Genomic DNA, 17,760 nt, shown 5'->3' with positions numbered 1-17,760 from the left:
ATTGATAAAAGGGAATGAAAGAAAATAAACGTTATCAATTCCACACATTGAAATCCCGAATAAAAAAATTTATCACATCGACGACCAAATTAATTAAATTAATCTATACACTCGTAGCCACAGTCAATTTAATGCACTAGCAGCAGCATAAGTGTACCAACTTGCAGAAACCTCTCACTTCACACCTCCACCAACAATACGTAAAAATTACCCGAAACCTATTCAGAAAAAAAACCTAATAACAAAAACACGCCACGCCGCTCCCTTCGCAAACCCCTCCCCCCAATTGCAACGTTTTAATTTCAAAGCATCCGTGCAATTTGTCGGTATAGGTAGGTTATGTATTTGCGAAAATAAAAGCGCATGCGACCGTTTTATAACCATTTGGTGATATAAAGAGGCGTTTCGAAAACATCAAAACGTCGCTCAGTGATGTTAGAATTGCGGTAGATATCGGTATCGTTTTACTTCGGTTCTTCCGCTCGCGTAATATTTTACGTAAAAAACGTAGTTTATATTTTTAAATAAGAAAGCCACGTGGAAAACTGGCGTCCGAAAAATAACAAAAATCGGTGATTGCCTTCGTTGTCCAATTTGTCGCCGTTTAATCGCGACGACGGCACGATGAGACACAAATATATCATATTTATTAAATATTTCGTCGTCGTCGTATTCCAAGTTTACATTACTTTCTGCAACGGTGAGCGATATATTCACGATTAAATTTAATAAAATACAAATACGCGCGTAAAATATACATATTTCTGTGGGTATTTCAGGGGTGTATTTTGCTTCGTTAATTTTTAGGTATGGTACGAAAAATTCATCGTCGTTATGAATGCAATTCAGAATGACTCGTTTTATTACCCACGTCGAATTACGATAATTTCCTCCAACAATTTGAACAGGTTCCAGTTTTTTTCCCAAGGGTCAAGAGAAAACAAATTTCCAATGCTTTTTCAAAAATGTGTAATCAATAGTGTGCAATCATCGATATAAACCATCATCTTGTAAACTATATTTACCCGCCAAATATAATTGTAATTTGATAAATGCAATTACCACAAAAAGATGTAATGTTTCTCGCGTTCTCTTCAAATGAAATATGAGATTTTAGAAAATCAACTGAAATATCATTTTCCACCGAACGTTAATTTGCGAATAATAAACTCGAGAAATTTGATATTTTATTATAGAATCAATATCTATCATGAAAATTAATTTCAAAATAGAATTTCTTCGCGTAACGATACATGAATTTTCAAAAATAAAATTGAAAAAATCGAAGAATCGAAAAAAATTTAACAATAAGTTTTTTTCAACTGAATAAGCAAAACTTTTTAATAGAAAATGAAAAAATTTGCAAAAAGACGGATTTTTAAATAAAATGCAAAATTTTTAGTTCTTTTAACTGATTACCTACATCAATTTTGATTCGTGAGATATTGACAAGATGAAATTTTAACAATGGGATATCAACTTACCGATCGAAAAAAATTAAAAATTGATAGATTGAAACAGAAAAAAATTGCCAAATAACATAAAAATATGTAAAGCATTCTTTGAATAAGAATTAAAATTATTCCAATATAGTCCCATGAAAAAGCACAGCATTTCAAAGTACATAATTTAAAATTGTTTTTGAAAAATCTGGCTTCAATTTGCTCGAAAACAAGTCTTTGGCTTAAAAGTTTCTTCTTTAATGGAAAATTGGCTTCATTCCTTTTAATTTATTCTTTATGCCTCCTTCAAAGAAATGAATTTTTTCAAAAAACCAGCAGTGAAAAAATTCCAAAAATTGATAAAAACAATTAAAATTTAATTGAAAAAATGTTATGTACGTACTATTCATCAAAATTTTATTAATACATTTGACGAATAAATTAAAGCAATATTTGAGAGAAATGAACAATTTTTTTAATGAAAAAATTGGAAAAAATGATACTTAGAATTACTTAATTTTTTACATTGTTTGTTTCACGAAGTTCCAAAAAATTCTCCAAACCTTTCGTAGATCTTTTCAAAATTTCTGCAAGACGTCAAAAAATGAACTTCCAACGAATTTTCAAAAGACTTCATCATTTCTTGGAGAACTTCCAGAATTAAATTTTAAAACATGAAATTTTTTCTGAAATTGCAGAAGAAAATAATATTATTGAGTTTTTAAAAAAAATTAGCTAATTACATACAAAAAAATTGATTAAGTTTTGCATGAAATGACAAAGAAATTTCATTTGTCGTTTTGTAGAGTTTTTAAACTCGATAGATTGAATGAAAATTCTGAAAAATTCAATTTTTTTAAAATTCATAAAAATAAAATGGTTGAAATTAAATAAACTTGAAAAAAAAAACACAGAAAATTGCCTTAAGAGGGAGAAAGTTATGGGTAATTTTATGCCATGGAGCGTTCAATGATGAGCAAATTAGGTTGCTCGTGTACTTACTCATTGTTTGTCCAAACTCAAAATCAAAGATGCTAAATCATTTTAAAAATCTTAAGATTTAAGGAATTTTGTTTTTTTGAATTTTCAAAAAATTCTAGCATTTTAAATTTTGGGTTCTGGTAAAATAAATGCAAGCCTCTAGTAAAACTTTGAATAAATTATGTACCTTGTACTTACTCTACAATAAGCCATTTTCATATTTTGCCTATATTTGAAATTCAAGGAGCAATAGCATTTTGGAATTTTCGAGCACTCGTTAAAACTCTTTCAATGATGATAAAATCAAATCCAACCATTTTAAAATCTGATTTTAATGTGATATTTTTTTCTTAGAGATACACAAATAAAAATTTGAAATCATAGCAACGAAAAAGAGGCATCCAAAAGAACAAAAAAATTTTAGAATAAAAAAATTGTAAAAAATTGTTTAAAAAATCTTGGTCGAGTGAATTTTTTTCATTTTTGATAAAAATTATGACTATTTATAATGATGAATTTTTTTCATTTCCAATTTGATATACCCAGCAAATTAATTAAATTATTTTGTATTTCTGGGTAAAAATTATTATTTCCATAATATTTTTTATCTTGATGGGTTCGATTGGGGTGATATTAGACCAATTTATTCAGCACTTGGTAAATTTTCCAACCTATGCCTGATCAGCGTTTTTTTTGCATCATCAGGTATGCTGTTCTTTCGTTACCAATATTTTTCCAATAAAAATCGTCCTCGTTCCAATTAAGTACATCGTTACCTAGATATTAATTTGTCAGATCATTCTACACTCATATTCCTCATTCTCCTTTTCCTTTCAAGATTTTCATCAGTATTGTAGAAAAAACCCTCACATTTGAGAGCTCATGTTGGCAGGAAATTGATAATTAAATTAGGGTAGGAATTGGAAAAAAATTAATTAGTGATTAAATGACTAAGCTGACATGATTTTTGTATTTCGTGAATTAAAATTCGAAGGTTCTGAGGTGCTTTGTTATTTTTATGTCCTTTTGTAGACGTTCGAGAATGATTTGATTTAAATTACAGATTCCGGATATATTTCTAGCTAGAAATGATACATTTTTACAAAAAAAGTTCCAATTTATTTTAAAGTTTGATATATTTTATTTTTTTGTAGTCCTTATTTCGTTTTTTACATTTCTCAAATTGAAAAAAAAAATCCTCAATGTGACCACTTCTCGTAAAAACTCGACAAATCCCACTAAAATTGATCAACATCTTAGGTTAAAGAAGAAACTCCCTCGAGATATTTTTAATTATAGGTACCTACTATACATAGATATGTATCAGATATGCAACTGTACTGTAATCGTGAATAGTGCCACGGGCGCTGAACCGATTAATCAAACAAACAAACAAACAAAAAATTATCTAGTTTTTTCCAAGAAAAATTGAAAAACAAAATAAAGCAAAGATTAAAAATACAGAATAGGTAACTCGAATTACTCGACACGCACGCCATAACGATAAGACCCGATATCTAAGAATTTTTGCTGGTTTCGTGACCATCCCAGCAGATAAATTAATACAACTTGGTAAACGTAGGTATAGGTACCAAGTTCACAACGTTGTAATTACGGAAACGATTCGATTAGAAATCAAAACGTAATCAAACATATTAAATATTTAATAACGAAATCCATACGTTGTAGGTAAAAGTTCCAGTAACATTACTCCAATTCCGTCACAAGTATACTATTTCATAGGTAATTTTAAAATGCAAATGAATTTCATTTTTCCACTCCTTTTCTCTCTGCCAATGAAGGGAAGATTTCATCAAGTTCCACGTTTCAATTTTTTTCACCCTCTTTCGTTTTAATTTCCAACGCGGTGTTCATTTCAGTGAAAAAATTATCATTTGATGATTACCAAACTTTTTTTTTCTCCTCGTCTTCGGACTTCGGCATCATCTGTAGATGAATCATCTCACTCAGTCAAGTATTAAAAAAAGCTCGCAAAAATTACCAATTACCAAGTACCTACCTACCTATCTGCCAAATTTACAAACGATTAGCATCTTTATAGATAATGAGTTATATAATCAACGGGATGGCTGTATAAAGAATCTTTCGTTTTTTTTTCACGTGAAAAGTTTTTTTCTTCGAGAAAGAAATATAAAATAATTTGAATATAATTTCAGAATAAAGAAAACAAAGGGGTTGAAATTTCATTAATATGCATACACGTGTACGATAAAATGTAACAGAGGTAATCGAATGAAGCGCAACGAACACGAACGCGAATTGATTCGAATCATTAATTTATGTCGGTTGATGTGCTAATATTTTTACAGAGGTAAAAATCAAGCCTAAGAGAGATTATAATGTATAACCACTGCGAAGAATTCGATTCGTATACGAGCAGCTTTAATCATTCTCCAGTACCCCCTTCTGAAATTATCGTGTTTTTTTGGAATTCATCATAATGCACATATCTACTTTCCAGGCATCTAGCTACAATCGTAATACATCGAGCATCGCGTGTAATGGAGAATTTGACGAATACTCTAAATTCCGAATGTATCGATAAATGAGCATATTTAAATATTCATCATTTCCCTTCTGTAACCATCTAACTAGGTACTTTTTAATTAAATTTTTTACATTTCGATAACCTTTTATGAATAATTAATACGTAATGCAACTTCGACTACGAAATCAAGAAGTTTTTTCTCTTAGTTATGAATCAATACAAATTAGTATAATCCGGTAGTACTTACGTGGGTATTTTACAGAAAAAAAGAGGAGTTTTATATTGAATGTTAGAAATAGTTTCCGAGAATTGAAACAGAATGAACTAAATTCTCAAAGTATTATAATTAATAAAGCATGTTATACATATTTTTTTGCCTACGTAAAAACTACTGTAAATTAATTTTTTTCTCAGCATCGATAGAGAAGAAAAACAAGGATAGATCTGACGTCAACCTTTTTTCTCTATATTTTGTTCAAATTACAAGAAATCAAATCGACAAGTGAATTTTTCGAAGATGTCGAGTAGGCGGACATTCTTTTGTGTGGGAAATTTCCAACACTTCAATACTTATTTGTAAAACGTTAGTTATAACATTGGCCTACATGTGACATTTTCAGTGGTATTTTTTTCATGATTTGCTTTGATATAGCGATCATTAAATAGAAACTGATTTTGTTTGATAAGAAAATAAAATGGAAAATGGATAATCGCACAATTAGATGGGGTGAGAACCACAATAAAATTAATACGAACGACATCATTCTGTTAAAACTAAACATTATTCCACCAATAATTGTCTCTACGTGAAAGCAGAATTTTAATTCGAGTAAGTATATTGAATTTCTGAATCACTAATGATTCGTTGATAATCTAATAGGTATCGATTTAGTGTACATATTTTTGGTCTACATTATTTCTATATATTTACGGGAAACTGGTTAGGCAATTTTATTAACATGTACGACTTTTAATAAAAATCCATTTACGAAGGCAATGGAGTAAGCAGATTCGGGCACCTTTTTTTCGAAATAGAATGAAAGAGAGGTCTGGACCAAGAAACGGCCACATTTAGCACTTCACCCACTCTCTCATATTGATTACAAGCAATCACAAAAAATGTTTATCGAGCGTAAGCCCATTCAGATTTTCACAAGCTTAATTTGGAAAAAATAATGTTTGGGGGAGGGGAAGGTGTATTTTTTAATACCTATTTGTTTTGAAGTATGGGCATTAATTTCATAAACCTCTTTAGTCTTACGTAACTTGAAAAACAAGAACAAAAAAACAAAAAACCATAACGATTACCTATACCCCTAAAACCGTCTAAAAATAAATTGAAGTTCACATATGTTAATAAAATTGCCTAACCAGTTCACCGTAAATATGAATGAAAAAATTCAAGTTATCCATATTTTCCATAGAATATCAAAATCTGACTGAGCTTAAAATTTTTGAAACTGTTTGTGTAGACTTATTTAAATATAAAATTACTATTAGCAGAGTTCACTGATTTTCGCCTTTTTTATGGTAAACCTCAGAGCAACCTTCACCACAGATCATTATCACTCCCATTGAACTGAATTTGAAATCTGGCCATGTTCTGTAGAATTATATTCATCGTTCAAGGTCATTTCTGTCATTCTATTTCGCACTTATTTTTCAGGAGAAAAAAACGAGATGTCGGTTGTGTTTTCATGTTGTTGAAATATGAAGGGAAGTATTTTGAAAAAAAAAAAACACCCTTAAACAAATGCAAAATTGTAACTGATAAGACAGGAAAAAATATAAAATCTTCTGATAATAAATCACTAGAAAAAATTTTTAATGCCAAGCATATTAAATTTGCGATTTTTTTATTGATTTTTGAGAAACAAAAATTTGATCTACGAGTATTTTCGAAAGAAAAATCAGAAATTGATGAAATTGAAGTAGAAAGGTACATACAATTTGATTTTTATATCTTATTTTTGACCTTTTGAATCGATTGATGATGGTCATTGTAGAGCCTGTGGCGGATTTTTGACTTTTTTTTCAGTGGACTTAAGAACTTGAAAAATTCTATTTATGCAAGATTTTGAAGAAAAAAAAATGGATAGCCCTAATCCAAAAATCCGCTGGGAGATTCTAGAATAAAACAGCTCAAAATATATACCATTCGACTTGAGAATTCGAAAATAGAGCGAAAAACAAATTTGAGCATTATAGGTACATTACTATGATAAAATTTTGATTTTTTTCTAATTGATTTTGATCTGATTTGAAAAATGAAATATCAAATAAGTATACGAAAAAAATCCAGCATCTGAAAATTTGACCTTCGTTGTATTTCGAAGTTTCTACTTGCAAAAATCTTTAGGTCAACAGGAATACCTTTCTCGGTCATTTACGAGTAACTGTTGTTTCAACTTGACGAGGACTTTCAATTAATTGACGAAAAATCAAGCCTCACGGTCTAATTTGAACAATATAGGTATACAATATGCATGAATTAAATGTCGCTGTCGTTTCATGTGCAATATTCTCACAATACACGGATTTAAATCTTTCATGCACTATCTTCCCTAGATAAATAATTCTCATAATGCATTCAAAATATGTACCTACCAAATTTTTTGGTCTCTTCAGCCAAAAATTACAATGTCAACCAAATTTTTGAATTGAATTTCCCAACTTCATCCCGATCTTTTACCGACTTTGCCGTGAAACGGAAAAGTATTACCGACTTTGCCGTGAAACGGAAAAGTAAGGTATTGTATTTGTCATGATGGTTGAGGATTTGGGTGGGGGTGGGTTTTCTTGACGTTTTGGAGTGTGCTGATCACGATAAGACATATGGCGCAAAACGAGATAAGTTTATATATTTATTTATTTATTTATATATTTATTTATTTATTTATATATTTATTTATTTATTTATATATTTATCAATTTATGTATAAATTTGTGTCACGCTGAACTCAAAAGCTCCGAACTTTAAGTCGAAACTGATGATGGCAAAATATTGCTTTGATACTGAACTAGAGAAATTTTTAATTTGGTCGAAATCGATTCAGCCGTTTACGAGATATGAACGTTTAAGTGTGTTTCAACGTTATGGATAAGCAGAAATTTGTGTAAACCCTTATATCTCGCAAACGGCTCACCCCCAACAAACAGATGGGGTGGTTAGGGTGTGTAGGTTGCAGATTGGTGCGCCGGAGGTCGGGTGTTCGAATCCCGCGCGAGTCAAGAGGAGAAAATTTTTTGTTGATTTTTTTGTTAATTTTTTTGTTAATTTTATCCGTCTAAAATTTTTTTGCCATAAAAAATCAAAATTTTTCAAAAATTTCTAGTGTAATTTTTGTTTCAACAAAAAACATCTAAGTTTTTGGTAAATAGCCAGTAAATTTTGATGATTTTGTTTGTTTTTTTGGTGAATTAATAGTAATTTTTAGTAAATAAAATAATGATTAGTTATTTTTGGTGAATTACTCGTAATTAAAGTTGGTCGAAAATTTTGGTAAATTACTTGGGTAATTTTTGTTTTGGTAAATTAATGGCGTAATTTTTATTGGTAAATTGTTATTCCAATTGGTAAATTTTCGTAAATTGCTGGGGTTATTTTTGGTAAATTGGTAAAGTTTGGTAAATTGGTAAAAACCTTTGGCAGTAAATTACTGGGGTAATTTTAAAAAATAAAATTGGTAAATTAGTGAGGAAATGTCTGGTAAATTACTGAGGTGAATGTTGGTAAATTGCTGGGGTAATTTTCGGTAAATTGGAAAATTGGTAAATTAGTGGGTAATGTCTGGTAAATTACTGAGGTGAATGTTGGTAAATTGCTGGGGTAATTTTCGGTAAATTGGAAAATTGGTAAATTAGTGGGTAATGTCTGGTAAATTACTGAGGTAAATGTTGATAAATTGCTGGGGTAATTTTTGGTAAATTGGTAAATGTTGGTAAATTGGTAAATGTTGGTAAATTGGTAAATGTTGGTAAATTGGTAAATGTTGGTAAATCGGTAAATTTTGGTAAATCGGTAAATTTTGGTAAATCGGTAAATTTTGGTAAATCAGTAAATTTTGGTAAATTGGTCAATTTTGGTAAATTGGTAAATTTCGGTAAATAGCTAAATTTTGGTAAATTGGTAAATTTTGATAAATCCGTAAATTTTGGTAAATTGGTAAATTTCAGTATTTGTTTTGTAAATTATACGCCTCAAATTGTTTATAAAACCAATTGTTTGTTTGTTTATTTTCCTGTATAACAGAGCAAAGTCGGTTAATCTTGCCTACTGCGCAAGATGTTTTTTTTTCTTTTCAAATTTTCAGTTTGCTCATTTTTTGGTACTCAACAAGTTTCGAGTTAATTTCTCTGCTTTTGATGATTTTTGGGAACTTCTCGACTAACTGACATCAGACTTCATACTTAATTAGTCGTTTCTCATTTTTTTCTTTTTAAACTTTGATTTACTTAATTGAACATAAATAAAATTATACCCAAATAACCTCAACAAGACGTGAGAAAAATATCAAACTTTTTATTGGTCATCATTTAACCTCCTCCTACCCTCCACCATCAACCGACGGATGAAATACATAATCGTAAAATTATTCTAAAGAAAAGTTGGATATTGTGAGAACTTTCGAATTTGACAAAAATGACTTTTGAGCTTTACAAGTTTTCCAACTTTTGAGCTCTCGCAGGATGAGTTGAACTAGACATTGACGTGGAAATTTGAACATTTTTACCACACTTTGTTGAGATTATTTGGCCATGATTTTTTGTCAGACTTCATCAAATCACAAAAAAAACATATTGGACGACGACCCACTCAAATAGACAGTAGGTAGATACGATGATTTAAAAAAATTCATTGTACCCCCCTCCCCCCTAAATCGTTGCACAAAACGCCAGAATTTACATAAATTTGAATTGAAAAAACGTGGTTAAATTTTTCATCATTTTCTTCATTTTGGAGATAACCGATGTTGATGGGGGGGGGGGGGGTAATATATGTAGAAACCCAGCGAATTTTCCCCCAATAATCAAACTCCACTGTACACACAAGGTCTTTCATCACAAACCGCATCTAGTTTTCAGATGATCTTTTGGAGTAAGGGTATGCCTGCTGATATAACCCCTCCTCTCCAACCTGTTTCAAACCTTGAAATTACATTGGCCGCGTCCTCAATTCCCCCTCCCACCAAAAAAGTAACATTGACAACATGGTTCATCAATGTCTTTTTGGTTTTCGGATTCGTCGGAGTTAGATATACCAGGTGTAATGGTTCTCAACGCATTCTTATCGCAGTGGATCAAGGTGTTGTGACGGTGATGGCAGATTCTGCATGTGAACTTCTTGCACAATTCGTTACATTTTCGTCGCATAAATTGGAAACAGAGTCGCTGCTTCCTCACAAACGTATTTCGGTCAACTGGTTCTAACATCGGGAAGAAATGATCAGTGGTACGTTTGCAATATTGGCAGAACATCATATTGGATGACTGCGGCACTACGGCTGACAAACTGATGCCTCTTTTTAGAAACTGTCCAGATGGTTGGGGATTTGCTCTTACAAAAGTGCATTTGCTTGAGCTTTCATGTATTTGAGGAACTCGTTGAATGTATAAAATTTGTTTTTCGAAGACAGTTCTTTCTCCCAGTCGGTTCTTACTTCTTTTGACGTTTTTGTAAGAAATAGCGATATCGTAACTTGAGATACAGGATCGAGTTCATTCTCTTGTATGATACTTTGGAACGCCGCGAAGTTCTGTCGGAAGACTGAGATTAATTGGTGAAGACTAGCTTTACGTTCCATCGACAGTTGATTATGTAGTATCGACAAGTGAGAAGCCAATTGTTGAAACGGATCGTTGTAATTTTTGGTGATGATGCGCCAGGTACTGAGATAATTGTTTTCGGCAATGTCGATGTTCTTTATAAGATCTTTCGCATCTCCTTCAAGGCAATTATGCAGAGAGATATTTTTCTCAGTAACCACATATTAGATACTTAACGCTGATGGTAAAAGCTCAACTGAAAGATGGCCTTGTAAGTCAGATAATTTTTCGCTCACAAAGGAAAGGAACCTGCACCTTCGTTTTACAGCGAGTAAATCAAATTCTGCAGCACAGATAGCGTTGTTCGAATTAAACGCTGATTAGTAAACATGCTTGCCAAATTAAAAGAGCCAGAGGTAGAGAAGAGAAGAAGGTATATAAAAAGCGCGATATTCTAGCAGTATTATATCGTTATCACGAGAAGGACAGGGTTGCAAACATAATATGGTGGTTGTTGGTTCTCTGTGTGTGGAACATACCTATACGTTCTATACCTACTCATGGCACAGTAAACGTACTTGTATGCGGACCTTCGTTATAATATTATATAATAAACTATCCGACAACACACCGTCCATCGTCCACCACCGCAATAAACTCATACATACGAGTACATAGTCAGACATACTAGCCAACATAACGTAGGTACATCTACATGCCCCTGTATAGAGGTTAGGTATGTACTGAAATATAATACAATGTTGTGTTTAGCACAGACATGTCGCGGCTCTTCGAGCTTTGTTTGCATTCGGCGAAAGGTTGACGAACACAACACAGCGCGGGGGGCCGGCCGGGGGTACACGACGATGAGATACCCAAATGAAAAGGGAGACTCGAATAAATCTGAATTACAAATTACGTACGCGTACAAAATGCGATTTTAAAAAAATATATTACCGCCAGATTACGGTAAAGGGAAGCCATAATTTCCAGCGTCGACAAAATATACGAAAGCTGGTACGGGTTTTTAAAAAAAATACCGATAAAAAGATAATAATGCGCAATAACGGCAACCGAAAACAAATGTTCGCAGATTTTCTGCAGTAAAAAAAACACGCCATACAAAGAAGACGAAAAACACGCCGTTCGTATCTCAACCGACGACCCCCGTTCGCGTAATTTACATTGTAACAATAATCGGATTAACAGTGCATATTTTTTTTTCTCGGGGCAAAAATTGGTTTCGTATTGAAACCTTCAGTACGTTGCGTTGCACTTATCAGAAGATTACAATGTTGTTTTTTGAAAGAAGAGAGAAAAAAAGGTCCACCGCACCGTGGGCATTTCCAGCACCAATGTTATCTCATTATCTGTCAACTCAACTTATGTATTTATTTTATGATATTCGAAATTCAAATGCATCAGCAACTTACCTAAACTTGCTGCAACAGTTGTCAATTTTTAAACAACGTTTTCTCTCGTATAGGCAGGTATTTCGAGAAAGTATCTAAATTTTGAGTTCATCGTGTATCTCCTAACCAAAACCAGGACACCTGAAATTGTACAAGAAATGGTGACAATAACTTATCATATTTTTTTCATTTGAAAATATCACATCAGCCAAGAATTTCAAATGCTGAAGTTCATTTTTCGATTTTTGATGAATTTTTGAAAATATAGAACTTGCGCCAACGAAGAAGAAAAACAAAATTTTATTCTATTGAACTAGAACGCTGAAATTTGGTGTGCACTCTAGTTTTGACCTCCTAAATTGATTAGAACAATCGAATCGAATCATTTACGAACGATTGGTGAATAGTTAAATTGATTGATTTCTTGATGAATCATTCGCAAACGTATCAATTAATTTACGATTGATTCTGTTTTTGTGAAACAATTGTATACCTAGGAATTGATCGGTTTACAAGCAAAGTGAATCGAATCGAATCATTCAGAACCGATTGCTGATTGGACCAATTGATTGATTTGTAGGTGAATCATTCGCGAACGAAATATTCAATTTTTAGTGGATCATTGACGAACGAATTGATCAATTATTGGTGAATCATTCGCGAATAAATTGATTCGTATAAATGACTCGTTCGCGAAGGAATCGACTCACTTAGTCAATTTTTGGTAAATCATTCGCGAACGAATTGATTCGTATAAGTGACTCGTTCACGAAAGAATCGACATTTACTCAATTTTTGGTGAATCGTTCGCAAACGAATAGAATTATTTTCCAGTTAATCATTCGCGAACGAATGGAATCATTTTTGATGAATCACTCGCGAACGAATTGATTCGTATAAGTGACTCGTTCACGAAAGAATCGACATTTACTCAATTTTTTGTGAATCATTCACGAACGAATTGAATAATTTTTGGTGAATCATTCGCGAACGAATTCATTTATGAATTAAAGAATTGATCAATTCGTTGGCGATTGATTCGCTAAAAATGAATCTAAGTATATTATATTCGTTCGCAAATGGTTCTTTCAAAAAATGAATCAATTCGTTCATGAATGATTTCCTTGAATGAATTAATACTCTCACGAACAACTCACTCAGAAATTAATCAATTTATGATCAACTGTTAATAAACGATTCGTCAAGAATGGTGGAGGCTTTGAGAGATTTCAAGTTTCATCGAAATCGGTTCAGCCGTTTTCTAAGTACCTAACTACCTAATGAGTTTTAATAAATTTTGAAGAAAAAAAATTGTCGCTCGATAAACTTGGTATTTTTTAGACAACTGGAATTTTTAAAATGCTGCTATAGGTCCCAAGTCAGTCTGTGAGGTTGGAAATGTTGTATTTATACACCAAATTTTAAATTTTTAACTTAATTGGATAAAATTTCGCAAAAATAGTAATTTAAAAAAATTTACTGGAGACTCCAGATCTGCTTATAACATAGTTTGAAATTGCTTCTAGTCGATTTGAGAAATTAGAAAAAAGAGCACAAACAAAAATTTCAGCTTTCTGGCTTCATTAGGAAAAATTTGGATTTTTTTTTGGTCTTTTTTATCTTTCTGGATGAATTTGAAAACTCGCAGAAGACCCAGAAAAAGTAAAATAAAATTTCGATTGTTTTCAAGTCTGGTATAATCCTTCACTTTTTCTGAAATTTATGAAAAAATTGGTCAAAAATTCACTTTTCAACTGGCTTTCCTGGAATTCCATGATTACCACCTAGAAAGGTCGAGATGGCGCTCAATAAGCATCGATCATAGTATAGGTCCTAATGTTTATTTTCAGGCTTTCCAGAAAGATTTGAAGTTTCCGGAGAAAACTGAAAACTCAATGAAGCTCTAAAATGGCCCAAATTCACATTAGGTTCACTTTGGTCAAAAAAGTTTAAAAATCGTTCTTAAAATAGATGTTTTTCAATTTTTCAAAAATTTGTCAAAAATCTGAAAATGAGCTTTTGCTCTTAAAATTTTGGTTAGGTACTTGGTTTCTTTCAAATCGGAGAGAGTGCCAGTTGAAAAAGTTCGCTAGTAAGCCTTCTAAACATTACGATTTGACAGCAAAATACATAGGTATCTTAATGCATCTGATATGATCATAAAACATATCCTACCCGTTGTCACCCCCTTTCCTTCTCTTCAGCAGCAACAAATTTCAAGAAAATTCAAGCGTAAAAAAACCATCGCACGAATCTCGTATTCGACGATAAACTCGTAGTTACAGCTTTTTTAAGATACACAGAACACAGGAGATGGAAAAAAAATTCACCCACGTGCATGGGTAAACTTTCACGATAAATAATACGCGTATATTCTTAAATTATTAAACATAGATAGGCTAGTACCTACTTAGTAGTACCTACGCTTGAAAACGAAAGTTTTATTCAACGTTTGTAAATCATCGCGTATATGTGTAAAGCACCCCGACTAATTGGCGCTTTTACGTATTGCAAAAATTAATGTCGAAATCGTGCACACTCCGCTACCTGCCGCGGCCTGCGTAATTTAAAATTTTCGATAACGTCAATTACCAGTAAAATAGTTAACCGCATAAATCGTATTTCTTCTAGTGCCGTTTGCGGTCTTTGTAACACGACGAAAGGCGGCGAGGACGAGGGTGCGACGCACATCGATGAGAGGGTGAATCGTTGAACGTTATATATGTTTTCCTAATTAAAGTTGCATTTGGTCTTTATACGTGTAACGAGCGGTGAACTCAACTCAAGTGGATGTTTGCGAATAAAATGCAAATTGAATTGTGAAATTTGAGCTGTGACCGGTGCTACAGTTGGGCGGATGTTGCGTTGTGCGAAATACCGCCCTATGTATATCGCGACAAAGTATCGTTCTCACACATACAGGAGAGTTCGAGTAAGTAATGGATATGGGTGATGTGTGTATAGTGTGCTTTTCAGCAATAAACTCCCCAGATTAGTTTTCCTCTGACTTTGTGTTATGAGATGTATATCTTTGACCACAGCGATAGTAAAAAATCACTTTTAAAGGATTTGTGTACCAAATGGGGGGTGAATGTAATTTAGAATTGAATTTTTCATTTAATGGGGCAATTAATGTAGCAGCGAAACGAAATGAATGACTTATAGCTTACCCTAAGTTGATAACGTTTCTTAAATTAAGCTCTTTCTTGCTGCAATTTGAACAATCCCCCATCATTTACTCGAATACACATTCTGATTTTCTTCTGTTTTACAGCTTTATAATCGACCCATGAGAAAAAAACTACCCAAACACCATTGCAACGTATCACTCAACACACGTTGATTTCATCACTGTGCAGAAAGTACGAAAAAAGGTCGCGAACAAATTTTATATTTAAATGATTCGGCCATTTTTATCAAACAATTCAACCGTTAAAAGAACCTTCTCGTTGGAAAAAGGAAACAGCAAAAGGAGAGAAAGAGAGCGAGAGCGAGGTAAATACTCTCGTCGACATCTCGTTATACTTCAAAAGAACTTTTTAAAAAGTTTAAGGAACAACTTTCTAGTCATAGCTCGAGCTGTGGCAACTGCTACCTCGGTTTATTCTTCGACACTGGCAATTATGAGAATTTTTATTCGCCACTCGACTCATTCCCCGCCTAATTTACATCTTTTCATAAATTTAGGAAAAAATTTTACGCGCGCTCGCTCACCTACACCATACTTCCCCTGTGCTTCTCGTTTTCTCCAACGAGTCGTTTATTGAGAGAGCAGCTTTTCAGCTACTTATTACTCCTAGTATAAACGAAATCAAAGCTGATAAACTTGACGGTTTTTTTTTCTCCTCACAGAGTCGCGAGCCCGCCAACAATCGTAACTATTTTACAATTTCTCGTCGTCCTCCTTCTTTTCGCTGGCTAGATGTAAATACATATCATGTTATTTTCGCGCGCGAATTTTTCTCTCATTTTTTTTCTTCTTTTTTTTTAAACATTCCCTCGTCGAAATTATTCTTTCGCCAAGTTTACGCTGTAATAGTTCGCCTTCTTGATACTCAGCAAATGCTACTAAATTGAATTACAAAGTTAAAAACTTTTCTACTCTTCTTAACGTTCAGCTTCCTTCAGTTCATTCGAACAGGTGACATTTTCGTTGCGACGAATTTAACAAGCGAAAATTGTACGCTTTGTAATGCTAAAAGTCGATTAAAATATTTAAAATATTTGCCTCTTTTTTTATTTATTTGTTCGTCTCGCGAATCTCTCCTTTTTTTTGTGTATTATCTCTCTTCTTCACTTCGTCGTAGTCGGATTCGTTTGAATAAATGAGCATATACTATAGCCTAATTGGAGGAAATACACAGAATACCTACGAGCGTCATAATTGTCTTTGGTAAACGCAATGTGGGTATTTGAGTGGAAGGTTCATTTTTTACTGGACAGCTCACACTTTCCAAATTATATAACAAATAATTCAGCAACGATTGTATTGATTCAAGTATGCAATAAAATTGTAAAATTTCAAACTCCCAGAAAAGTTTTAGAAATTTTCACTTTAAAAAGTGAAAATTTCTAAAAATGGCGATCAGAATAGCCCTAATTGGAAAAAATGCCAACATTTCAGATCGTATTAAAATAGGTGGATAAGTATGGTGAATTTGCCCCCGAAAGCTTCAGGGTTGATATTTGCATGGAAGGTAGGTACCCTTGAGCTCCTTCCGTCAGGAAAGTTTCAGATCCCCAGATCCTCCCCCCGTTTTTGAACCCCTCCCCCATTTCTGAAATTACAATAAAAAAATTTTCTCAGCCCCATGTGAATCAATTTTTTTAATTTTTTAGTATGTTGTAAACATCCATAAGAGGTTTTATTTATGGCTCACCATAGTAACTCACCTTGTTTTATTTTCAATCATTAACTATGGATCATCGCTGGTCATCTATTTACAACTTAACTTAATTGTAACATTGAAACAAAAGATAACGTTCTTCATTATAACTTAAAAACAAAAGGTAACTTTTCTGTAGGTGAGGTAGCAGCTTCATTTCCTCTTCTTCCACTTTGCTGCTGGCATCTGCTTTGACTGGTGATTGGATGTTGACATGAATCAGTGGTTTGACCAGATCAGTGTTTCTGCAAGCTCAGCTTCCTCTTCGTCCGCTTCACTACTGGTGACTTCGGCATTGGTAGTTGGTTGCATGCTCGGCATCCTCCTCATCCGCTTTGCTGCTGGATTCTTTTTTGATCCTGTGTTAATTTGCAAGTCAGGGGTAGCATGCCTGGCCCACTAGGTTTTGTTTCTTTTGATGAAAAAATGACACCATAAAAATTTTGTTGAAAAATAATAATATTTAGAGGTCGTGCACAAGAGTTGAATGTTGAGAGCTATGAGCGCGCGCAAGCACACTACTTCCCACAATGGCGCCATGGGAAACACAACAAAGATCGATGGGGTTGATTCTACACAACTGTACTGAGAGTGACATCCCCACTACAACTTATTAAATGATACCAATTTTTGGGGGGTTTTTAAAACAACTATTCCAAAGTATTGATTATGATTTTTTGGCTATAGAATTTATTTGAACCCAAATTGTGGAATTTAGAAATCAAAAAAATCCATTTTTACTAAGTAATAGGTCGTAAATTGAT

General features: G+C 32.9%; 1 protein-coding gene across 2 annotated transcripts in view; it reads left to right on the top strand.

The window, feature by feature from the left end:
- Positions 1–416: 416 nt before the first annotated feature.
- LOC135849255 (lachesin-like) overlaps positions 417–17,760 on the top strand; it is a 260,218-nt gene continuing 242,874 nt past the window's right edge. For both annotated transcript variants that reach the window (XM_065369608.1, XM_065369607.1), the window contains exon 1: positions 417–700. In XM_065369608.1, the coding sequence (XP_065225680.1) occupies positions 625–700 (76 nt within the window). In that variant the 5' untranslated portion in view covers positions 417–624. The remainder of the gene's footprint in view (positions 701–17,760) is intronic.

Source organism: Planococcus citri, chromosome 5 (genome assembly GCF_950023065.1).
Source record: "Planococcus citri chromosome 5, ihPlaCitr1.1, whole genome shotgun sequence".
Classification (NCBI taxonomy): Eukaryota; Metazoa; Arthropoda; class Insecta; order Hemiptera; family Pseudococcidae; genus Planococcus; species Planococcus citri.
This window is presented reverse-complemented; position numbering and strand designations above follow the sequence as displayed.